General features: G+C 45.7%; 1 protein-coding gene across 1 annotated transcript in view; it reads right to left on the bottom strand.

Moving 5' to 3' along the window:
* LOC144752607 (scavenger receptor cysteine-rich domain-containing protein DMBT1-like) overlaps nt 1-26,209 on the bottom strand; it is a 1,088,995-nt gene that overhangs the window by 954,749 nt on the left and 108,037 nt on the right. Inside the window, exons 10-12 of the mRNA XM_078640489.1 lie at nt 16,371-16,688; nt 14,689-14,718; nt 7,351-7,383 (exon numbers count right to left, since the gene is read on the bottom strand). Coding sequence (XP_078496615.1) covers nt 7,351-7,383; nt 14,689-14,718; nt 16,371-16,688 — 381 coding nt within the window. The remainder of the gene's footprint in view (nt 1-7,350; nt 7,384-14,688; nt 14,719-16,370; nt 16,689-26,209) is intronic.

Below are 26,209 nucleotides of genomic sequence, written 5' to 3'. Positions count from 1 at the left end.
TATATATATATATATATATATATATATATATATATATATAATATAAAATATTATGCATTCAATATTAAAATTAAGTTTAACAAAATAAAATATATTTATTATGCATTTTAATAAATTGTAACAAATATACTAAGTTAGGAAAAGATAAACACACAAACATCATTATTTATACATATATATTTAATTCAAAGGAAATATTAATCTATTATTTTTAATTTATTTTAAAAGTTTAAAATTATACCAAAACAGAAATATATATCAGTAATTTAAAATATAAGAAAACAATATTTTATAACAAATTAAGTCATTAAACTAATAAAAATATTTAAACTTACATTTCTTAATACAGTCAGTGCAACAGTAGAGAAAGTGTTGGAAAGCAGAGGGGTAAAAATTATTATTCGCACTCCAATAAGTAAAATAGTAGAGTAAGTGTTGGATAAAGGAGGAATTAAAGTTACTATTCTAACTCCAGTCAGTGCAACAGTAGGGAAAGTGTTGGATAGCGAAGGGATATAATTTACTATTCACACTCCAGTGAATGCAACAGTAGGGTAAGTGTTAGATAGCAGAGGAATCTAATTTACTATTCCAACTCCAGTGAGTACAACAGTAGGGACAGTTTTGGGTAGCGGTGGGGTAACATTTACTATTCTTACTGCAGTGAGTGCAACAGTAGAGAAAGTGTTGGATATCAGAGTTGTAAAAATTACTATTCCCACACCAGTGAGTGCAACAGTAGGGTAAGTGTTGGATAGTGAAGGAATTCAATTTACTATTTTAACTAGAGGGAGTGCAACAGTAGGGAAAGTGTTGGATTGCGGAGGGATAACATTTACTATTTCAACTCCAGTGAGTGCAACAGTAGAGAAAGTGTTGGATAGCGCAGGGGTAAGATTTACTATTCCCACTCCAGTGAGAGCAACAGTAGGGAAAGTGCTGGACAGCGGAGGGGTAAAAATTACTAATCCCACTCCAATAACTGCAACAGTAGGGTGAGTGTTGGATAGCATAGAGATTACATTTACTATGCCAACTCCAGTGAGTGCAACAGTAGGAAAAGTGTTGGATAGCGAAGGGGTAAAAATTACTATTCCCACTCCAGTGAGTGCAACAGTAGGGAAAGTGTTGGATAGTGGAGGGGTAAAAACAACTATTTCCACTCCAGTGTGTGCAACAGTAGGGAAAGTGTTGGATAGCAAAGGGGTAAAAGTTACTATTCCAGCTCCAGTGAGTTCAAAGTAAGAAAAGTGTTGGATAGCGGGCGGAGGGATACATTTACTATTCATACTCAAACAGTTCAAAAATAAAATAAATATTAAAAATATATATATATATAAATAATTTAAAAAGTCAAAATCAAATATATTAAATATATAAAAATGAAAACATGTAATAATATGAATTACATATAACAAATACCTAATATTATATAAAATGAAATAATGAATACATTTAAAAGAAATATTTTAAACTAGAAAATATTTACAAACAAAAACATTCATTACTACATAAATGTATTTATGTTATTTCCTAACTTATAACACCACACAAATCACAACACACTTCAACATTTTGAAAAACAATTTACTTTCATGATTATAACAATAATCAATTAATGAAATATTATTAAGAAAACAAACAAATAAACCTTAATCAACTACCCACACTGTAACATTATAATCCCCGCTACACCCACCTAAATTAAATAATAAATTACAGAATTAAACATATTTTAAAATTAAAAACTATTACTAATAAACAACTAATTATAAAGTAAATAAAATGTATTTCATTCCTTTACTTGACCCCTTTAAAAGAAAAAACAATACAGCAAAAAATAAACAATTACACAAAATAAATATCAAATAATGAATAATAATTAACAACTATATATTAATTCATTGAACGCAAATTACTTCCCGCCCTTGACCCCTATAAACACCACAACACACACCTAAAATTAATTACACAATTACCATAATTCATTTTAATTAAATTAATCAATATCAATCAACACATAATTATTAATACAAATAAATTACTTGTCACCATATTAACCCCAAAACACACACCTAAAAATAATTACGCAACTATGATAGTTAATTGGCAATTAATTAATTAATATTAATCAAAAACCAATTACTAATTTATAAATTAAAAAAAATACTTTGCACCCTTTACACCTATAAACACCAAAATACACATCTAAAATTAATTACACAGTTAACATAATTAATCACCAATTAATTAATTGATATTAATTAACAACTAATCATTAACTAATTAATAATAAATTATTTTAGACATTTAACTATGCAACATCTCAATAAAAAAGATATCATATAAAAAAAAATAATGACTTCTCACCCTTTTCCCCTATAAACCTGCATCCCGCTATGGAACTGAAAAACACAAATTCAAATAAGAAAATGTAATAACTACTAAAAATGTAACACATATATTAAAAACATAAACAATTCCTATACAAAAAAAGATATCACACACATCTAAAACATATAGTAAAGTACATAAGATTAATTTACCTTAAATCAATATTCTTCACCACGATATCCTTGCTGTCGATATTTCTCACTCACGAAACTTATGACTCAATCTTTCTGGCAGTCGATATAAAAACTTGATATTATGTCTGCACAGGGAATACAAAAAGGTGCTGAGCCGTTCCTAGGTATAAGGAGTCAATGAGAGTCATGTGACGAGGAGGATGTTGTAAGGGTACAGAAGATTTACCCTTGGGCATCTATTTTGTTGGATATAATGCCCTCACACACCTTTGCAGGTGTCATGCTTCATCATTTGGGCCTGCTCCTCGTTGGGTCGGCGGTGCAATACCCAATGGGCAGCACCTTTTCGTATTCCCTGTAATTGTGGGCACTTGCTGTGGGTGGCCCTACTACTCATATTGAGTGGTGATTGCCCATTTCTCCTCTTGTTGTACTTATATTATGTCTGCACACCCACTAAAAAATTGTCTACTGTTTAAACATCCAGCCAAATGACATCCCAAACTAGTTGAGAAGAGCAGGCACCATTGAAACCCTAGCTGGGATAAGATGAAAGCAGTCCATGGCTTTAAGAGATTCTGGAAAACATAAAAGTGCGCTAGAATCACTGGGAGCCTTGACATGAATGTTGACTTGTCATACCTTGTCGTGAAGTGACAATCAAGCTTTTCCAGTGTGCTCTTAGTGAGTCTGAGAGCTGACGAGTATCAAAGAACGATCAGAGTCTTTAGGATAATTCCTTTCCACCTGTGGTTTATCAATTGCTGTGGCTCAAACATCTAAAATAAATAGATTTGTACGCGGTCAAAATGTAATTGCAAATACACCCCTCAGAGAAGTGTATTAAGTTAACGAACTAGGTATACTTTGCACCCAAAAAGTTATCTTTGAGCTGAGGATTAACTCCCACCAAAAATGGTGCCTTCTAGTTAGGTTTGTTTCACCAAAAAGTGCAGTGGCGTCACTAGGGGGGTGCGGGGGGTGCGGCCCGCACCGGGTGACACCAACACATGGGGTGACACCAATCTGCACTGCAGCCTCGCCTCTGCTCTCACCTTTACTGTCGCTCCCTGTGCAAGCTTGTTCCATCCTCATGCTGTTCACACTCGCCAGCGTCTCGCAGGAGATCTGCAATGCATGACTGCAATTTTCTTTGCCCACAAGGCAACTCTATAGCAGCCTAGCTCATCTGAGGGTGCATGGTTTCCTATTTTTCAGTATCTTGCAGTCTTAAGTTTTCCAGTGAACCAGTCCAAATTTCAGCTTGCTCTTCACTACAGTGCCACCTGTTTCTCGCACTCTTGTTTATACGAATCCAGGGAAGACAGATGGAGTAAGAGAGAGAGGGAGACAGAGGGAGCTAGAGGGAGTAATACAGAGAGAGGGAGCTAGAGAGAGCAAGACAGAGAGAGAGAGGGAGCAAGAGGGAGTAACAAAGGGAGAGAGTGGGCTAGAGAGAGTAAGACAGAGAGAGAGGGAGATAAAGGGAGTAAGACAGAGAGAGAGGGAGCTAGAGGGAGTAAGACAGAGAGAGAGAGAGCTAGAGTGAGAAAGACAGAGAGAGAGGGAGGGAGCTAGCGTGAGAAAGACAGAGAGAGAGGGGGCTAGAGGGAGTAAGACAGAGAGAGGAAGACAGAGGTAGCTAGAGGAAGTAAGACAGAGAGAGAGGGAGCTAGACAGAGAGAGGGAGCTAGAGGGAGTAAGATAGAGAGAGAGGGAGCTAGAGGGAGCAAGACAGAGAGAGGGGGAGCTAGAGGGAGTAAGACAGAGAGAGGGAGCTAGATAGAGCAAGACAGAGAGAGAGAGAGGGAGCTAGAGGGAGCTAGACAGAGAGAGGGAGCTAGAGGGAGTAAGACAGAGAGAGGGAGACAGAGAGAGAGGGAGCTAGAGGGAGCTAGACAGAGAGAGGGAGCAAGACAGAGAGAGAGGGAGCTAGAGGGGGTAAGACAGAGAGAGGGAGCTAGAGAGAGCAAGACAGAGAGAGAGGGAGCTAGAGGGAGCTAGACAGAGAGAGGGAGCTAGAGGGAGTAAGACAGAGAGAGAGCAAGACAGAGAGAGAGGGAGCTAGACAGAGAGAGGGAGGTAGAGGGAGCAAGACAGAGAGGGAGGGAGCTAGACAGAGAGAGAGAGCTAGAGGGAGTAAGATAGAGAGAGAGAGGGAGCTAGAGGGAGGAAGGCAGAGAGAAGGGGAGTTAGAGGGAGTGAGAGAGAGAGAGGGAGCTAGAGGGAGGAAGACAGAGAGAGAGGGAGCTAGAGGGTGTACGACAGAGAGAGAGGGAGCTAGAGGGAGTAAGACACAGAGAGAGGGAGCTAGAGGGAGTACGACAGAGAGAGAGAGGGAGAGGAAGGGAGCTAGTGGGAGCAAAGAGAGGAAGCTATAGGGAGCTAGACAGAGAGAGGGAGCTAGAGGGAGCAAGACAGAGGGAGAGGGAGCTTGAGGGAGTAAGAGAGAGAGAGGGAGCTAGAGGGAGCTAGACAGAGAGAGGGAGCTAGAGGGAGTAAGACAGAGAGAGAGGAAGCTAGAGGGAGTAAGATAGAGAGAGAGGGAGCTAGAGGGAGTAAGACAGAGAGAGGGGGACAGAGGGAGCTAGAGGGAGCAAGACAGAGAGAGGGAGCTAGACAGAGAGAGGGAGCTAGAGGGAGTAAGACAGAGAGAGTGAGCTAGAGGGCGATAGACAGAGAGAGGGAGCTAGAGGGAGTAAGAGAGAGAGAGAGAAGGAGATAGAGGGAGTAAGACAGAGAGAGAGGAAGCTAGAGGGAGTAAGATAGAGAGAGAGGGAGCTAGAGGGAGTAAGACAGAGAGAGGGGGACAGAGGGAGCTAGAGGGAGCAAGACAGAGAGAGAGGGAGCTAGACAGAGAGAGGGAGCTAGAGGGAGTAAGACAGAGAGAGTGAGCTAGAGGGCGATAGACAGAGAGAGGGAGCTAGAGGGAGTAAGACAGAGTGAGAGGGAGCTAGAGGGAGTAAGACAGAGAGAGAGAGCTAGAGGGAGCAAGACAGAGAGAGCGGGGGCTAGAGGGAGTAAGAGAGAGAGGGAGCTAGAGGGAGTAAGAGAGAGGGGGCTAGAGGGAGTAAGAGAGAGGGGGCTAGAGGGAGTAAGACAGAGAGAGAGGAAGCTAGAGGGAGTAAGGCAGAGAGAGGGAGGGAGCTAGAGGGAGTAAAACAGAGAGAGTGAGCTAGAGGGAGCAAGACAGAGAGAGAGGGAGCTAGAGGGAGTAAGAGAGAGAGCGGGAGCTAGAGGGAGTAAGAGAGAGAGCGGGAGCTAGAGGGAGTAAGACAGAGAGGGAGCTAGAGGGAGTAAGACAGAGAGAGAGGGAGCTAGAAGGAGTAAGAGAGGGAGCTAGAGGGAGCAAGACAGAGAGAGGGAGCTTAAGGGAGTAAGACAGAGGGAGAGTGAGCTAGAGGGAGTAAGACAGAGAGAGAGGGAGCTAGAGGGAGTAAGACAGAGAGAGAGGGAACCAGAGGGAGCTAGAGGGAGTAAGACAGAGAGAGGGAGCTAGAGGGAGCGAGACAGAGAGAGGGAGCTAGAGGGAGTAAGACAGAGAGAGAGGGAGCTAGAGGGAGTAAGACAGAGAGAGGGAGCTAGAGGGAGTAAGACAGAGAGAGGGAGACAGAGGGAGCAAGACAGAGAGAGAGGGAGCTAGACAGAGAGAGGGAGCTAGAGGGAGTAAGACAGAGAGAGAGTGAGCTAGAGGGCGCTAGACAGAGAGAGGGAGCTAGAGGGATTAAAGAGAGAGAGGGAGCTAGAGGGAGCAAGACAGAGTGAGAGGGAGCTAGAGGGAGTAAGACATAGAGAGAGAGAGAGCTAGAGGGAGCAAGACAGAGAGAGAGGGGGCTATAGGGAGTAAGAGAGAGAGAGAGAGAGCTAGAGGGAGTAAGACAGAGAGAGAGGAAGCTAGAGGGAGTAAGACAGAGAGAGAGAGCTAGAGGGAGCAAGACAGAGAGAGAGAGGGAGCTAGAGGGAGTAAAACAGAGAGAGGGATCTAGAGGGAGCACAACAGAGAGAGAGGGAGCTAGAGGGAGTAATAGAGAGAGTGGGAGCTAGAGGGAGTAAGAGAGAGATAGCGGGAGCTAGAGGGAGTAAGACAGAGAGAGGGAGCTAGAGGGAGTAAGACAGGGAGCTAGAGGGAGTAAGACAGAGAGAGAGGGAGCTAGAGGGAGTAAGACAGCAAGAGAGGGAGCTAGAGGGAGCAAGACAGAGAGAGGGAGCTAGAGGGAGTGAGACAGAGGGAGAGGGAGCTAGAGGGAGTAAGACAGAGACAGAGGGAGCTAGAGGGAGTAAGACAGAGAGAGAGGGAACCAGAGGGAGCTAGAGGGAGTAAGACAGAGAGAGAGAGCTAGAGGGAGCTAGACAGAGAGAGGGAGCTAGAGGGAGTAAGACACAACCTAGCGCCATACATTTCCGACAGAGGTGGTCCATGCAGTAAGTCGTGAGGGGGAGACACCATGAGTTACCCGCACCGGGTGACACCAACCCCAGTGACGCCACTGAAAAAGTGTGTCACCTATTGGTGTGGTCTAAATTAAGAGAGGGTGGGGCATATTCAGGAACTGATGGGGTTGGGCTCAGTCAAGTGAGGGCAGGATTAGGATGGATACATGACAAGTTCTGAGTTTGAAGACAATTAACTCTCTTCCTGCTAATGATGATTCTTAAAGTTAATGAAATCAAGGTACACGAGGTGGATCTAAGAATGACTGCTGGCACAGAGGTCAGGCAAACAAAGCAAATAAAGCTGCTGCCAAACTGAATTTACAGAAAGCACAGAGGAAGGAAAAGCATTACAATAGAAACAGAAGAAATGTTTGCAAAACCGGTATACCTGTAACGAGTGGCGCTCGGGTGCTTGAAGAACCTGTGGAAACACAGAAATAACTTATGTTAAATCTTAAATGGCAGGTTTCTAGAACTCATATTCAGACCCATGACTACACCACTGAAGCAGAACCCAAACAGAATTTTAACTGCAATTACAAATCTAGCCTAAAACATAATGCAGATACCTCCATGAATGTTCTATAATGATTTACTGTAATGGTTCAATATTTGAAATAGGACTTCAAATAACCACGAGTAGTGTAAAACGCATGGTACCAGTAAATACTTCCCATGAACCCCTCCCATCCCAGGGACTTCAGCCTTTTTATGTACCAGTCTAATAGAGGTTTGCCATCTCAGAAAATGTTAATTTACTGGGCGGAGATAGTTTAATCTCAAACATCACTCAGGTTTGAAACTTATCATTTGTTTCACCCAGTGCCCAGCACCAGGAAAGAAGTTCCCACTGGCTGCTGCAGCTGAGGCAGGCAAAGTAATCGCAGTCTTTAGGGCCACATTGGATCACTGAGTTCCATCAGCCACCAGTGGTCTAAGATTAAACCATATGTGTTTTGTTGCACATCTAGTGAGTTTGCACCCAAACAAACCAACACTTTTGGAGATGCGTCAAAAGGCAATTACCAGTGTAAGAGTGAGAAAGAGTTCACTAATGGGCAATACCGGTGAATGTCAAAGTGTGTATACTCTTATTGCTCCCCAAATACAAGAGGAATTTCATAACCTCTCATTTCCAGAATTTATGTTCGCATCTTCCTTAACAAGATCAAAAGTTGAGCATTAAAGCTACAAAAAGAAAAGTATGCAATAACACGAAAATACTAAATTCAACTAACGTAGTATCACTTCAAGTACAACATAACCACAGTAGATTCACCGCAATCGTAATCGGGCCCCAATTTTGGAAAAGTATAGAATACTTTAATAAATAAATTAACACTAAAACAAAACAAATCCAATAAGCAGAACTGGAGAAATGATAATTTTTTTATGTCACAATAAAAATACTGCTAAAAAGCACGAAATGCAGTTATCTGGTCGCGCAATACCAGTTTACAGTAACAGTTAATGTTGACCACAATGAATTGCCAGGTGCCTTCAGAGATCATGTTTGTCCAACCAATTTAATCATCTTTAAGAGTCTGTGGATATGAGATCTGGCCATCAACGTGGGGCTCTACCCAAACAGAAAAAAAGACTAAAGCGGGAGGAGAATAAGGACGTTACTACTCAACCCAAGCCGAGTCAAGAACATGTAAATGTAGTCTGTCCCGGAGCTTGCGCTCCGCTAAGGGACGCAACAGAGTATAAAACTGAATTGGCAGAGGCAGTAACATTGGCCTTAAGAAAGGAACATCCAAATGACCAGGCCCAACTGGTGGTAGCCCCTACTATCTCAGGTCAAGACAACAAGGTCGTGCCACATGTCACTCATGTTATTCAGCCATCCATTAAGAGTCTTTTTCTTAATTATCAACAAAAGCAGACACAAAATCATCAACGAAAAAATAATAATGATGATGCCTGTGAAATGTTTCCTTCATCCTCAGTTCCATGGGGTAAAAAGGAAGCAAACCCATGTGTATTATCAGAGGGCTCCTTAGAAATAGATGAATCGAAGGAGGTCGTAGTCAGCCACAACAAGATCATTCCTGGTATGGGCAAAAAGGGGAATAGTGTTGAAAAGGCTGAAAAGGTAGAACATGTTCAAAATGATAAAAAGGCTGGGATATCATCAGAGTTTAAACTTTCCTATCAGTCTTCGGGTCAGATTGGGACAAAAGCACTATCTCATAAAGCCCAAATTCACTTGCACAACTTGCACGACTCTGTATTATGTTGTAAGGAGTCCATCGGGGTCGGTAGCAGTCAGGCCCCATTCGGTACTCAGATAGCTGGAAGCCAAAAGGAGCAAGGTTCAGTTATCAATATCTCCTCCGGTCTAGAACAGAATTCAAGTGATGAGGTTTTTGTATTGGATCATATTGCCAAAGATATGGCGTTACTAACTATCGACCTAGTATCTAGCCTAAATGGTCATCTTGAGAATGATGGCAATGTAAGACCTCTCAAACTGGACCATTCAAGTATAACCTTGGAGAATAGTTTTTACTTGAATAAATCACTATTGGTTCCAGGCGTAGTTAATGGTGAAAAAGACCATTGTCCAACTGAACGAAAAAAATCCATTAACTCAGACTCAAACGATCGGATGAATCCACTGGATTTTTCTTTGCTAACAAAATTTGATGGGAATTTTCAACCAAGATCAGAGCAAAGAGAAACAAAACTGGTTGTGAATGTGACTTTTGGGCCAATCTTCTGCACACAATGGATTCAATTACTAGTGCCCTAAATTTTCATTCAGACAAATTAGATATGCAGGTTGATATTTTAAGTACATTAGCAACACATGTAGTTGGAATAGATGAAAAGTTATACCATTTATCTGATTTGATTACTAAGGTACAAAAGGATAATGAAGGCCAATTAATAACCTGTACCTGTGCTCAACTGATTGATAAAATATCAGATCTACCGGCAATTGTTAGCTCTATGGTACAGGAGGTAAAATTGTTATCTGTCAGAAAGGTTCAAGGTATCAAAGAGGGTTCTAATTGTTTAGGCAGACAAACTACTACCAATGACCTCATGGATGGCAGGGGGACTATCATAGACAAAACAGGTTTTACATATGAAGACAGAAACAACTCAGTTAACGATAATAAAATAAACAAGTCTCTACTGTTGCATGAAGAAACGATAAGTAAAGGCGTGGAGACAAATAAATCGTTAATTGATATCTCCAAAAAACCTCAAGATATACTGCCACCAGAAATTAGTCAAGTTCTGAGCGTAAAACATAATCTTAGGATCTTATCTAAAAGGGCAAGAAAAAGATTGAGGATGAACCATAATAAAATCCCTCTGGGAACAAAACTTATTAGAGATGAGGTAACCACAAATCATATAAATATCAAAGATTCCTCAAGAGTGGAAGATACTGTAAACCCTATCAAAGAATCTGGAAAAAAAGCCCTATTTCCAATTTTTAAGCGTGTAAAAAAACCTGAACCTAAACTAAGGGATGCACAAAATGTTAACCACTTAACACAGGGTGAGGCCCTTTTTAACGCGTGTCCCGAAGCTGCTCAAAAATGGGATCCCATGTCTGATCATCCATGTGGTGAATCGGTGGAACAACTTGGAGTGCAAACCACCGCAAATGGGGAAATTGTAAATTTTTTAAATCCACATGTTTCAAGAACAAAACCCTACGCTGCTTCCTCCTGCTCTCTAGCACACAAATCCATCGAGTTGCCTGCCTCACGTCAACAGGTAGAGCTTGCCAGCATGTAGGACCCTGCATTTCACGAAATGGTCCAGAAAACCATCCAGCACTTCTTTGCTGGAAATGAGGGCACTGGCTCCACAATCCCAAATGTATGTGAGATATTCAAGGTCGTCCTCTGATGGGAGTGCATATTAGAAACAGTGGCGGTGCACCAAATTCTCTAGAGGGGATCTGTTCTGCATGAGGAGAACCTTGGGAAACTACAGCCGGCACTGCCCGAGAGACCAGATCTTAACCAGACCACATTGGAAGAGAAAGACAGGGTGGAGGAATACGTACAATGCCTCTGCTGCGTTGTTTACAAAGAATATATGATCTGTGCATACAATGAGCGGGACAAAACAGGACCCCTGCTGGCATGGTTTGCTAACCCCGCTTGGCAGGGCTCCCTGATCCTGGAGCTAGGAAATCCCATGGGGGCCAGGTTCCATAGAAAGGCCAAAATTAATAATCCTTTGACTACTATTATGCCAGACTAAACGTGAGGGAGCCTGCAATGCAGGACCGAGCCATCCATGAGTGGCTCAGAGATATCCCTCTTATCTGACTTCTGTCAGAAGTGATGGAGGCACTGGGGGAATACATAATGGAGGATGAAATCCCAGCTGAAGTCCACAATGTGGCCCATGGCACTGTCCCAGGGAAAGCCGGCATTCTGGTGGAGTTTTAGGCCACATACATTGAACTGTTAGCCCCATGACTAGTTGCACTATATTGCCAAGCATTAATGAATCAAGCCCTGCCCATCACACTAAAGGAGGCCCTAATTGTTCCCCTGCTTAAACCCAGGAGGCATACTACTGTCGTAATGGCTTATGGCCTGCTGTCAATATTAAATATTGATTATAAACTCCTTAATGAAGTACTAGCACAGCACTTACTACCACACATGTGGGACTTGATTCCCACAGATCAATCTGGGTTTATTATGGGCCGCAGTACGGCAATCAACATTCAGTGTTTACCAGCGGTTTTGGGAACTATCTTCTCATTACTGGATTGGCTGGCCTCATGTTTGTCAATAGAGAAAGCCTTCGACAGCTGTGAATGGTACTTTATCTGCATGACATAATCTGTTCTGGGCTAGGGGGTAATTTATTGAGTGGACTTTCCCCTATATGCGCACCTGGGAGGACGGATCAGGACGGGACAAGTGATCTCTGACAGATGTGCAGTAGAGAGTGGCAACCTCCAGGGTTGCACTCTGTCTCCCCTACTCTTTGCTCTTGAAGTGGAGCCCCTGACCTGGAGTGGACAATCATATATGGGAATTACATTTGGCAAACTCCTGCACCATATATCTCTATATGCAAATATTATGGTTCTTTACCACACACACCACGCACAGAGCCAGAAAGGGCGGTAGGTCTGCTCACGTCCTTTGGGGAGGTTTCAGGCCTCTGTGTTAATTGGCTGAACCCTGCTCACGAGGGTAGGACTGAGCCCCCAACCTTGTGTGGCATGAAGTGGGAGCAAGATGCAGAGAAGTATTTAGGGGTCTGAATATACCATATGATTCCAGACTTATAGGAGGACAATATAGGCTTGGAGGTGGGGCCTTCCGGGCAAACACAAGCTGCTGGAAGACGCTGCCCTTATTGTTCGCAGGCAGGATAGACATAGTGAAGATGATAGCGCTACCTCGCCTCCTCTATTTCTTAGCGGTCCTCACAATTGTGGTGCTGTCGTGTACATTTCGAGACATCAACACGGCCTGGTGGATTTAATCTGGAATAAAGGTCGATAGCACATTGCGTCGCTTTGGCTAAGTTACAAAGACATTCCTCGGACAGAAAGATGAATCCCCGCTGATTTTCAGGCCTGGCGGGCCAACTGCAGTGAGGCCTAGGATAGCTCAGAGTGCGGGGAGTCCTGAGGCAGCTGAAACTGCTGGACACTCCAGACCAGTCTCGGCTATACACCCTCATATTAAATCTCAAGAAGGCCCCACTCAGGGATGGAAGGAGCTCCTGGTACTTTATTCCTGCTGGTTGAAGGTGCTCTGATAGGCACAAAAGCAATCCCCATATTCCCTGGACCTCTTACTTTGACTCTCCTTGCACAAGTCAGAGCGATTGAGACTGGTCGACTGCTGTAAAGGGCCGAGTCAGGCCTGGCCAAGGTGGATGCTTGTTATGCAGATGGTATCCTGCACCCCCTTTAAAACTTTTCACGAGGAGTTTGGCCTCCCTGCGGGGCAGTTCCTTTAGTATGGTACCCTATTGGCACATAAATCATGAGGGCGGTGCATGGAAGAACCGCATCTGCTTCATAGTTGCCAGTTTCTCTGCGATACTAGTAACATTCACAGGTTTTGGGCTTATACAGTGCTATACATGCAGACATGCTCTCACCCCTCACTACTGTGCGAGCATTGGAAGGAGGACGTAGTCTCTCCCATAACAGATGAAGATTGGGCAATAATTTGGGAGGCAAAAACCAAAATATCCTGCAATGCCCATTTCAAGCTTATGCACTATTACATATTGCATCGAGCTTACCTCATAACGCAGAAGCTAATCGTCTATTTCCCGATGGCCCCCCCTGAATGCCCTAGTTGTCATTCTGGTATTGGGGATTTCATACACACGTCATGGAGTTGTAGTTGTTTAATCCCTTACTGGATAGAAGTGGTGTGCCTGCTAGCTGTGGTCACAGACCGCTCCCTAGCCTCCTCTCCTAAATTCTGCTTACTATGCCTTTACCCCCAATCAGTTAAACACAAAATCACAGCACGGTTCATAGACTTGGACCTTGAGTTGGCTAAGTTTATAATCACAATGCACTGGAAACAGCTGACAGGTTCTTACAGTGAGCGCTGGAGGTCAAACCTCCTGCAGTGGGTGACTGGGAGGAAGGTGCCTTGATGCAGGAGTGATCCTCATGAGCTTGGGAGACACGGCTGACTTGACTTACAGGGTAACACAGCCAATAACTATGGCTCTCTATTTGGAGTAAGGGGGGTGAGAGGTGAACACTGAATTACCCAAGACTAAACTTCCTCTGACCATTGGGCCGACGTGGCACTGTAGAAAGAGCCTAAACCCCCACAGACCTGCTGAGGCACCTGAACGCTGGAGGTACCCAGGTGTGCGTGGTGGACTTAGATGCTTGCCTACATACACTTGGTTTCTTCAACTAACTTTATGAGGGGGAGAGCGGACACCATGGGAGTTGAGGGGAGCGATAGGGAGAGGTTGAAGACACACCCGAGCGATAACAGAATACCAACCTCCACCCCTTTTCTGTTGGAGCGGCCGCTGGGCACCCCTCCAGCATCCCTGCAGAGACTGACATTTCATAATATGTGTACACTGATTCGGATCTTCGAAGTGTCTCATGCTTGTTATTAATCACCAGGGGTTGGTATATACGTAGATGCTTCTGTTATTTGGATTGCATGTGTATACATTACTGGTTGTCCTCTGCCACTGTCTTGAATGCGAATAAAGTTTGTTTACAAAACAAATAACGCAGGCAACAAAGGCAATTTATGAGATTTATGGAGTGGGTTGTGACAGCATTCCAAGAAGCATATCATTTTATATTACATTACCCGACAAGCAGGGGGCATGAGGGGTAAATAAGGGACAGGGGAAAGGCAGAGGAACACCATTTGGTAGGGATACTGAGTGAATGAAAAAACAATACTTTATAAAATAATCAATATCTTTGAAGACTTTTAAAACAGAGAGAGGGAGAGAAGGTGAGCGTTTTTGTTTGTGTGTATGTAAAAATGTCTGATGAATTCCGACAGACACCTCATTACACTCGACTGAAAGCAGCTGTTCACAACTGTTGACCACAAAGTATATTAATTAGAGGGTGTAGCACCCCAAAAAAAACTCCTCCCCCGAAGCTACGTCCCTGCCCATGGGTACTTAATCCACCGAAAGTGGATGGTTAAAGCAAGCATGAGATTAAAAACTGATATTTTATTTCACAATGAGAACCAGCTGAGAAACATACCTGAGGGGCTGTGGGTCGAAATTTGAGCAGCTGTGAAGACAGAAATAGAACATCATGTTAGAGATGATGACACCAGGAAGTACATTTAAGTGTGTAACAGCCTGCAGATTTACAGTGGTTGTCCTGTTTCAAGAATCTATCTCAAGAATGATATTACTCGTTACTTATTACAAGTCCCCAAGAAGGACTCTGAGGCCTGCTTACAAACTCTACAAGAACATTTAAGAAGAGTTTTCAATTCAAACGAACTATCAACCCTCAGGATGTGATCATTCGGGCAAACCGAAGGGGAAATTGCAGGAATACTTCAATTGCACAGATGGGCAGAAGGAGTTTTCCATCTGGGACAAAGAGTGAAATAAATATATTATAAACATCTGAACCCATTAACACTCCGAGTTACTATGGAATGTGTTGTGGCCCATCTCACTTCACCTGTCAAGTCAGACTATAAAAAGTACTAGTTCGTATCTAATGTCCCCTTTCAGTTGAAGGTTGTGGAAAAGTAAGCAACTCTTCAACTAAAACAGCTTTTCAGGGTCCTGGCAGTTCGGCTTTCCTCTCATTAGGGGTACAAACATTGCATTCACACATCTCAGTCTTTAGATCTTCATCTCTTTCTGTTCTCTCATTAAAACTTGGACAAAATAGATTTCTCCATTCAAGGGCAAGATCAGTTTCATGTTTCGATGTCAATAGACTAGGTTTCAATAGTTTAAATATGAATACCTTGGGCCTTATTTATGAAGGTCTTGCGCCACCGATGCGTCACTTTTTCCCATGTTAAAAGTGACGCACCGGCGGCGCAAGGCCTTCATAAATAAGGCCCCTTATGTCTAGGGCTCCTGTTTTAATCAGACTTTGTCTGCATTGATCAATATTTACTTTTGCTTATTGTATTTATCCATATTTATATTGGACTTTGAGACAAAATGTGACCGCAACTGGTATATGTCAGTATATATTGAATAGTACATGTATGTTCATATTTAAATGTCTAATGCATTTTGATGCTACATGTATCCATGTATGATATAAGTGCACTCGGATAAAAACAATTATTTTATTAAAGTATTGTAGCTCACACACATTCACATCTGCAGCTCTTTAATGTTAATGTTAATTAGAATACATTCCATACTTTTTTAATGACCTGAACTATTATTCTTAGTTAACAGTACTAAAAAAATTATCTGAAATATTTTTTTTTCTCCATTTGTATCCATATTTAAAAATAAAAAACTGACAGAGATATAGATGTTTTTCTCTCTGTAGTTATCTGTAAAATAGGTAAAAACTGAAAACTGGGAGCCCTAATAATGGCCACTATAGGTATTTAGTGGTAAAGATATCCTCATATTGAGCTTCAAAGCAATCTCTAAGGTATATTATATCTGATGCTGTTTAATCTCATCAGAGGAGAGGATTAATGCTGGTTTGTGAGTAGTTAAATGATCATATAGCATATTGATTGAGTACATGTACAAATAACAGTCTACCATTTTCTGTAGATTTCAGACTTCAGTAACTCCAGTACTACATTGTGTCCATTAATAATTTTTTGTCGTTTATAAAAAGGTCCAACTGCCTTTGGGTTCCAAAACACGACTCTCTAAAGCAGTGAGAGGTAAATGCTTGAGCGGGGTTACATGAACGCACTTTATGGCCACTCCTAGACGTACCTGAGCAGATCACGCCAGCATCCTCCCCATGCACGCAGTTGTGAACGTTCCATCCACTGCTTGGACAACCCCAAATGTAGGCTTCATTTCCCCTGCAGTTCATGTCATCCAAGAGAATACTGCCATTGCCAGGACCAAAATAAGCATTACTTGGGGCAGACGTGGCGTTTCCACACTGTAGTTGCATGCACACCACGTTTGCGTCGCTCATGTCCCATGCGTCATCGCACACTGTTCCCCATGCACCCGCGTAGTACACCTCCACACGTCCAGCACAGCGGTCCCAGCCATTGGCGAGTCTAAGAAGGTGAGGAGACTCTGTGGATGTTAAAGAGAATTAAATCATGCAGCTGAACCCCAATGCCTCTATGATACAAACAATGTCTATTCAAAATAAGCACAGATTGCAGAATGACAAAGAGTTGCAATTACATTTGCTTCTCATTTTTTGACAATAAAAGCACCTTCACTCCTGCTTGACAACAAATCACTCATTCATTTTACAAAGTCAAATATCTGGACAAAGCATTCAGCCTTAATTACCGTCCAAGAAATGTCAGAGGCAGGTTTTGTGCCAGAGTAGGCAAAATGCTTCATGAGGAGTGCCATAATTAGTCACAAATGTTGACTTTTCAACCTTGAGGAGATATAAATGCAGCAGTGAAGAGTGGAAGTTGGAAAGTCCAGCAGTGATGAGAAATAAATCTATGGTACAAATTGCACACAGCTCTCCATGAGAGAGAGAGAGAGAGAGAGACATAAGTGCTCCAGGAGTTTGGATGGTGGATGTCTATCAAATAGCGTGCATAATGTGTACCTCCTTAATTTGCTAAAAAGCCTCTGGTTTGATGGGTCACGCTCATGATATAGTCCAGCACCTCCCTGTACCTCCACTGTGTGCTAAGCAGGCCTAATACCCACCTGTGGGATTTTTAATTTACCGTCCATGAGAAAATTCGGCGAACTGTGTGAAAACTCTGCCTTTCTCTAAAACATCAAGGGTATATGATGCAGTTGAAAAAATCTGAAAGTGCTATTTTACTTGCTCTATTAGTGTATACATTTCATGTAGCATTACTATCACTTCTATATTACATTCCCTCTGCTTCTATATCCTGCATCTTCCCAGTCATAGATTATTATGACAATCTACTTGGAAGGGACAGAGTGGAAACAATTAGTTACACCGAACTGGAGTGCAGAATCACAAAGAAGTGTGAGATGTGGATGTATGACGTTATAACGCATACTTTTACTCCGCAGACCATTACAACGCGACTTTTACTCCGCATACCGTTACAACGCATAGCGCCTTGGGGCGCTGGATAGTGGTAAGTATAATTTACTATTCTAACTCCAGTCCCCGTGGACCCTAGGGAAGGTGTTGGATAGTAAATTATACTTATTCCCTATCCTAGAGCGCCCCCCAGCGCAATGCGTTGTAATGGTATGCGGAGTAATGGTCGCGTTGTAATGGTAGTGCGGAGTAAAAGATCCGTTGTAACGGGTGTATACCCTGAGATGTCTGCACCTGGCTGTCATCGGTACAACTGAATCAGAAATCGGGGAAAGACAAAGGACCAGGGCTCACTTAAAGAACCACCCCCCTCCCATCACCTTTCACAACAGAGACTGCAGTCCCACCCCTTATCCTTACTTTCCAAGAAATGGAAATGCTCAGGAAGACTAATCAGCAGCTCTTTTTCAAATGAAGTACTTCACAGAATGCATAAAGGAGCCCTGACCCCATGCCCTTCACTTAAGCATTTAAGTCTTCTCCTTCCACCTACTGCAATGTCAGCAATACACTTCCACTGTCTGAGTGCAATCCTCAACCTCCATCTCCTTCTTATGCAAGCCCCGGCCAGGCGCCTCCCTTACTCAGCCTCGCACATACGCACCATGCAGGTACCACACACGCTACATCACTAGACACATGCCTAAACCACTGATTCCCAAACACGAAATGCTTTCATCACCACTATACTTGCTAAACCCAAAGACAGGGAAAGTAGTCCTCTGTCTAAAATGAGGGCACAATTAGTGGGTCCTTGCACTAATAGTGCAAGGCCACGTCTTGGGTTCTGTGCACAATCAAGATTAGTATGACATCAGGGCCAAAAGTTAAGCCAGGAAACCAGATAAATGCAGTCGGGAGGGGAACATGCCTGTTTACCTTGCAGTGGGCATTCCCATCCCTACAACCAGCAGCATCCTTTACCAGATCTAATATTTCTGTATTGAGTTATGGATTTCCGCTTCCCCTTTATACTTTGTATGGGCAGGAATAGGGAGAGTATGGTTCTGCTATGTAATGGAAGTCCTGGGTTTATACAGAGTTACAGATCACATTTCATTACACTCACATGCTGTGTTTACAGCCCAATCATTAGATGATGGTTTGTCAGCAACAGCATCATGTGAAATTCTGTGGGTTTCGAAGTGACACCCCTTCCACATCATGTGTGTGCATGCTTAGATTTCTGAGTCTGACAATCCAGAGCATTTATGTGTGTTTCCTCTCGAGTGAGAAGGCCCGAACCATTTACACCCCCAGGTGTACTGGAGGCATCTATGGACAATCCCAAAACTCGCTCATTATGCTGCAGCCCTCCAGGAACTAATGGAAGCTGACCATTTCTCTAAAGTCCCTTCGCTTATGAACATTAAAGAGTTGCTGTACGCCCTTGGGCTGTCTGATCTCCTGCTACCACTTGCTTTCCATCTAGGAATTCACTGAAGTCATTCTACCGGGCAGCCACAGTGGCCACTGACTCTAGGAAGGCTGCTTCTTCTAAGCTTGTCAGCAAATTTCTTGATTTCAAGTGTTTGTGTGGGTATGAGTCACATAGGGATCAGGGTGACCTAGTCTTAGGACACCCCCGCGCCGCACGGCCACCAGCTGTAGCGTATGCCCCCCGCCTGCCTCGCTGACCCTGCCTGCTGCCAGCTGACCACGCCCCCTGCCGTCGCTCGGCGTGGTTTCCTGCGGTCTAGGTATATGTGAATGTGAATTTCTGTTGCCTATTTAGGCATTTGTGCCCCTTTATTTTTGCTTCTCTGTGACCCATTGTGCAAATAGTTTGTTTTTCGCCTGTCCCCCTGTGCTGTTCTCCCCTCCGTTATCCCCTGCGCCCTCCCGCCCCGCTCCCAGCTTCCCGCCTCTGTCAGGTTGGCCACGCCCCCTTTTCTTTCTGTGCCCTCCCCGCTCCCGCCTCCCAGCTGTTCCTCCCTCCCTCGCACTTGGCCATATATGGCGACCGTGCGAACGCGCAGCGGTCACGCGCAGCGGGCGCGCCGATTGTGCGCCGAAGAAAAGCCCATCTGCGCCAGTCCGTGCCTGGACCGCGCCCAGTGCCAGGACCCCTGGCACCCGCAGACACCAGCCCACCCGCCGGACCTACGACGCCATCGAACTCTATGCACTCAACGCCGGCAGAATCCCGGGCTGCTATCGAGCCACCCCGAGACGCACCCACGGACCCTTCTGCTGCCTCTCCTGCAAGTTCACCTGCTTCCGGACCTGCACCACACCAGCACCGACCAAGCCGAACTCCAGCAGCAGCCACCTCAAGTGCATCCTGCTCAACACTCGCTCCATCCACAGACACGCCGTCGAGCTCTGGAACCTGCTCGATACCACAGCCCCAGACGTCGCCTTCCTCACGGAAACCTGGATGAACGCCTCCTCAGCGCCCGACATCGCCATCCCAGACGGCTACAAGATCATCCGGAGGGACCGCATCAACCAAACAGGAGGAGGCATCGGCATCGTCCACAGGAACTCCATCCGCATCACGACCAACACCGACGACAAACTTGCACCCGCCGAACACCTGCACTTTCAGATCCACATCAACCCCAAAACCACCTTTAGAGGCACCCTCATCTACAGACCCCCGGGACCACGCACACAATTCAGCGAAGACATTGCCGACTTCATCAGCCCGAACGCCCTCCCCTCCGCTGACTACATCCTCCTCGGGGACCTCAACTTCCACCTGGAGAACAACAACGACCGCAACACCACCACCCTGCTGGACAACCTCGCCAACCTCGGTCTCAAGCAGCTGGTGACCACCCCCACCCACTACGCCGGACACACACTCGACCCTGTGTTCTCATCCAGCAAGGACATCGCCTTCAGCCACACCACTGGACTCCACTGGACGGACCACAGCTGCGTCCACTTCAGCTTTAGAAGGACCACGATCCACCACCACCAGCAACAGGTCGCACGCAGAAGCTGGAACAAGATCACAGCCAACCAGCTCACGACCTCCCTGAGCTTGAACCCTCCCACCAGCGTAACGAACCCTAGCCAGGCGGCCACCAACCTCGCGAAGTGGATCAGCAACTGCGCAGACAACCTCGCCCCTCTGAAGACCCCGCCCAGCAGACCCGGCAGCAAGAAAGCCCCATGGTTCACCGACAAACTCAAGAGCTCCAAGAAGAACTGCCGAGCCCTCGAGAAAACCTGGCGCAGAGACCCTACACCGAACAACATAACTGCCCTCAAGCTCGCCACCCGAAAACACCACCAACTGATCCGCGCCACCAAGAAAACTGCATTCAAGGAACGACTGGACAACAACGCCCACAACAGCAAGGAACTCTTCAACATCGTCAAAGAGCTCTCCAACCCCAACGCCGGTAACAACGACATCACCCCTTCGCAAGACCTCTGCAACTCCCTCGCCTCCTACTTCCACAACAAGATCGCGGACATACACAACAGCTTCAGCCCTCAACCGGCACACGCCACGACTGAACCACCGCCCCAACCACCACCCTCCGCGCCTGGACCCCGATCAGCACCAAAGACACCATCCGCACGATGAACTCCATCCACTCCGGATCTCCGACCGACCCCTGCCCTCACCACGTCTTCAACAAGGCCGACACAGTCATCGCACCCCACCTGCGAGACATCATCAACACCTCCTTCGACACCGCTTCCTTCCCGGAGAGCTGGAAGCACGCCGAACTCAGCGCTCTACTTAAGAAGCCATCAGCCGACCCCACCGACCTCAAGAACTACCGCCCCATCTCGCTGCTCCCGTTTCCTGCAAAAGTCATCGAGAAAACCGTCAACAAGCAGCTGGCCGCCTTCCTCGAGACAAACGGATCCCTCGACCCCTCGCAGTCTGGCTTCTGGGCCAACCACAGCACCGAGACCGCCCTGATCGCAGCTACCGATGACATCCGAGCCCTGCTCGACAACGGAGAAACAGCGGCCCTCATCCTCCTAGACCTATCCGCAGCCTTCGACACTGTCTGCCACCGCACCCTAGTGCAGCGCCTCAGCAACGTCGGAATCCAGGAGAAGGCACTGGAATGGATCACTTTGTTCCTCGCCGGAAGGACACAGAGAGTCCGCCTCCCCCGTTCAAATCAGAAGCCACCGAAGTCATCTGCGGCGTCCCTCAAGGCTCCTCGCTCAGCCCAACCCTCTTCAACGTCTATATGAGCCCCCTCGCAGCCATCGCAAGCCAACACAACCTCAACATCATCTCCTACGCCGACAACACCCAGCTGATCCTCTCCCTCACCAACGACCCCGCCACCGCCAGAGCCAACCTACACGAAGGGATGACAGACGTAGCCAAGTGGATGATGAGCAGCCGCCTGAAACTGTACTCGGACAAGACGGAAGTCCTCATCCTCGGATCTTCACCCTCCGCCTGGGACGACTCCTGGTGGCCCCCCGCCCTGGGCAGCGCACCCAAACCGACAGACCACGCACGCAACCTGGGCTTCATCCTGGACTCCTCCCTCTCCATGACCAGACAAGTCAACGCCGTCTCCTCGTCATGCTTCAACATCCTGCGCATGCTACGGAAGATCTTCCGGTGGATCCCCACCGAGACCAGGAAGACGGTCACACAGGCCCTCGTCACCAGCCGTCTGGACTACGGCAACTCCCTCTACGCCGGAACCACCGCCAAACTCCAGAAGGGACTCCAGCGGATCCAGAACGCCTCAGCACGACTCATCCTGGACATCCCCCGTCGCAGCCACATCTCTGGACACCTGAGGGATCTGCACTGGCTTCCGGTCAATAAGAGAATCACCTTCCGTCTCCTCACGCACACAAGGCCCTCCACAACCAAGGCCCAGGATACCACAACAGCCGCATAAACTTCTACGCTCCCACACGCCAACTTCGATCGACCGGCCACGCCCTCGCCGCCGTCCCCCGCATCTGAAGAGCCACCACAGGAGGAAGATCCTTCTCCTACCTGGCCGCCAAGACCTGGAACTCGACCCACCTCCGCCTGACCCAGGACCACCTCGCCTTCAGGAAGCAGCTCAAGACCTGGCTGTTTGAGCAGTAGCGGACCCCCCCCAGCGCCTTGAGACCCTCCGGTTGAGTAGCGCGCTATATAAATGTTGTGATTGATTGATTGATTGAGGTAACTGTTTCCATGTACAGGTTCCAGATCAGAGTGGGCCCTCTCCCGCTAAGATCCTGTACCTCAAAATGATCTTGCGGGGGCACTGACGTTTGTCCAGCTTGTAACTCCTCAGTTGAGAGTGTCTCACACATACTCTTTGCCTGCCTAGCTTATACCCGTCTCCGAAGAACTTGGCTAGCACCTACCTGTGGACACCTAGGCAAATGCAGCCATTCTGGTGCTCTTCGCATATTGAAATCAGATTGCAGCCCAACTTATCCATATTAGTAGCCAAGTTCTTGGGTGCCATGTGGATACTTTGAAGAAAGTCACGCCCTCTTCGTCCTTAGTTTTACACCGACCCTTCTGCCACACGCATGTCTCTTTTTGATATCTTGCATGTAGTAACACCAATGGCCCTCTTTGCGCTATTTCTGTATTTTGTTTTATTGTTTTATTGCATAAATTATGGTGCATATCTTATGAATCAAGAACTTTTACACTGAAATGTACTATTTTATTTATTAATGTATTTGTTTGCATTTGCACTTTTATGGCCCTGGAGGCCGAAATAAAGCTACTTGACTCCATGAGTGAGGAAATATTAGATTTCATCTTGACTAGAGTGTCAGGCTCAGTAGTTGGACTATGCATACATTGGGTATAGGTGGTGTGACTTCCAGATCTAGGCCATTCACATGATCTGTCCATTTCACATCTTGTACATTTAGTCTCACATCGTAATCCAGAAGCAAGCCTGAATATGAGATTTCCTCTATAGTGGAATGTAAGTCTCAGCAGAGTGAGCATGCTTGCACATGAAATATAAGGAATTTCATATACATACAAGCTCACTCTCAATCTACTGAAATTTGAGATTTACTATGGACTGTGTTACACCTGGCATCTTTGGTGTGGTTTCCCCTGTCTTTTTGCCTCTGCCTCCTGTATTTTTGATGCTGTGCTGGATTTTGTTTTTGCTGGTTTAGATGCTTTGGGCACTTTGCCACTGCTGATCAGTGTCAAAGTGCAAGTGCTCCCTGTGTAAATTGTTATTGTAATTGGTTATCCATGATTGGCATATTTGTATCACCAAGAAGTCCCTAGTAAAGTGCACTGAGTGTGCCAGGGCTGGTGATACAAATGCTACTAGTGGGAATGCAGGACTGATTGTGCCACCCATAAGAGTAGCCCTAAAATGGTGTCTCAGGCCTGCCCCCGCAGTGCCTGTGTGCAGTCTGTGAACTGCCATGTCCACCTGGTCAGTGTCCCCACTGACCAGGCCTAACCCTTCCCTTTCTGTACACATTGGTCACCCCTATGGAAGGCCCATGGTACCCCCTTGGGCAGGGTGCAGTGTATGTGAAAGGTAGAGCGTGTACTAGTGCATGTGAAATGCTTTGGTAGTGAATTACAGTCATTTTCGTTTTTCACTATTGTAAGGCTTTCTTGCCAATAGGCTATCATGGGGAATGCTGGCTACAGTGGTTACCTGCATATCTTCCCATAGGAGCAAGACAGGACATAAAAGTCTGGTATCCCTGAACTCAGCATTTAATAACACATCTTTTAGGAAAAGTGTTTTTTAAATCCTGTGTTTGAGAACAGCACTTTTAGAAAGTGGCTGTTCTCTTGTCTGACCTTTCTGTGTGCCTTGGCCTGTTTGTGAATTAACTGTCTGGATTGTGAGTAACAGGGGCTGGGTGGTCCATCCCTGGGCTGAATAGCTCCATCTTCATCTAGAGTGGGGGAGGGGTTTAGCACCTGGGCCTCAATAGGGCTGTGCCTGCCTTCCACAATGCTGGCTCCACCTCCTGCTGGGCGGCTGACGACCCTGCCCCTCTCTCTGAAAGGAAAGGAGAGGCCAGGAAAACAATGTGCTCAAGGAACCCCCAGAACTGGTTCAGACCGGGCTCAAAGCCCTCCTGCACAAAGGGAACAAAGACTTTTAGGGGTATAAGTACAGGACCCCAGACTACAGAAAATTTGATCATCCTTGAATCAAGAAGGAACCTCTGCAAAGGAGAAAGCTGGAAGACTGAAGATGGAAGACTGTCCTGCTGTTGCTTTGCTGGACTGACCTGCAGTTGCTTTGCTGCCAAGGAGAGGGAAATGACTTTGCTTTGTGCTGTGTCCTCTTGCTTGAAGGAATTTCCAAGGGCCTGAAGATGAGCTGGCTCCCTGTTAAGAAGTCCCAGGAACAAAAGGACTTCACCCCCAGCTTCCCTACACTCTGCTGAGAGAGTTCTGTCCTTCCTAGAGCGCTTGGGCCAGTTGTGGTGCCTCTGGAAGTTGTACCTGTGTTGGGAAGCTGGAAACCAAGATTTTAAAGACTTTCTGAAAGTTTTCATGCAGCGCTCGCTTGTGGAGCGCATCCCCATCAGTGCGAGGAAATTCCCACCGCCGCAAAGGTCAAGATCGTCGCAGCGCCTGCTGCCGCTGTCAGAGTCATCGCATCCTTCGCTTGCTGGACGCAACAGTCCGGTGCGAGAGATTACCATCGCTGCGAGTATCGTCACTGACCCTGTCGTCACAGGGTGAGATCGTCGCACCGCTTGCATTGCGGAACGCATTACGTCGCTGCGAGAGTCATCGCAGAGCCATTGCATCGAGGGGCCGCGAGAGGAGCAGATCGGCGTTGAGCCGTGCATCATCACCGCACCGGAGATCGATGCCTCCCCGAAAATCGTCGCATCGTACCTTTTGTGAGCCGCTTCCACCGAAACCTGTGCACCGGAATCCATGCAAGGTATCGCATCCCTCCCCATACAGACGGGAGTCACCGCAACACACCCTCTGGGTCCACCGAGGTTGTCGCATCGCCTCACCAGGGTCTCAGGAGTGACGCACCGCTTGCTTTTCTATGCTACGGCTTTCACTGGAAACTTTTCTCGCATATAAAGGTACTGTTGGCTAAAACGTGACGCAACTCTGGATTATTTTAACGCAAGCTTAAGAACTCATTTGAAACCATATTCTTGAACTGTGTATGTTGGATTTTTGTTGTTTTGGTCTTGTGTAGTTTAGATTAAAACCCTTTGGGGCATATTACCAACAACTAGCGATAATTATCGCTATGTTGGCTTAGCGGCAATATTTTTATCGCCGAGCTGCGGCGATTTTTATCGCTTAGGAACCTTGCTATTATCAAGGTTTATCTCCTAAGCGATAAAAATCGGCCGAAAAGCATGAATATCGCTGAAAAGTCAGCGATATTCATGCATTACCGAGCTAATGCTCTTAGCCATGTTATCCACCTACCATTCGATAACATGGCTGAGACTGCTCAGGGGCAGGTGTTAGCTTTTGGAGATATTCGCGCTTAGCGCGAATATCTCCAAAAGTTGGTAATAGGAGATAGCGATGTTAGCGACTGTTTCCAGTCGCTAACATCTTGGCACGCCCACTTTGCATGTCATTAGTGATAAATTTCACTGACAT

The sequence above is a fragment of the Lissotriton helveticus genome, chromosome 5_1 (assembly GCF_964261635.1).
Source record: "Lissotriton helveticus chromosome 5_1, aLisHel1.1, whole genome shotgun sequence".
NCBI lineage: Eukaryota > Metazoa > Chordata > Amphibia > Caudata > Salamandridae > Lissotriton > Lissotriton helveticus.
This window is presented reverse-complemented; position numbering and strand designations above follow the sequence as displayed.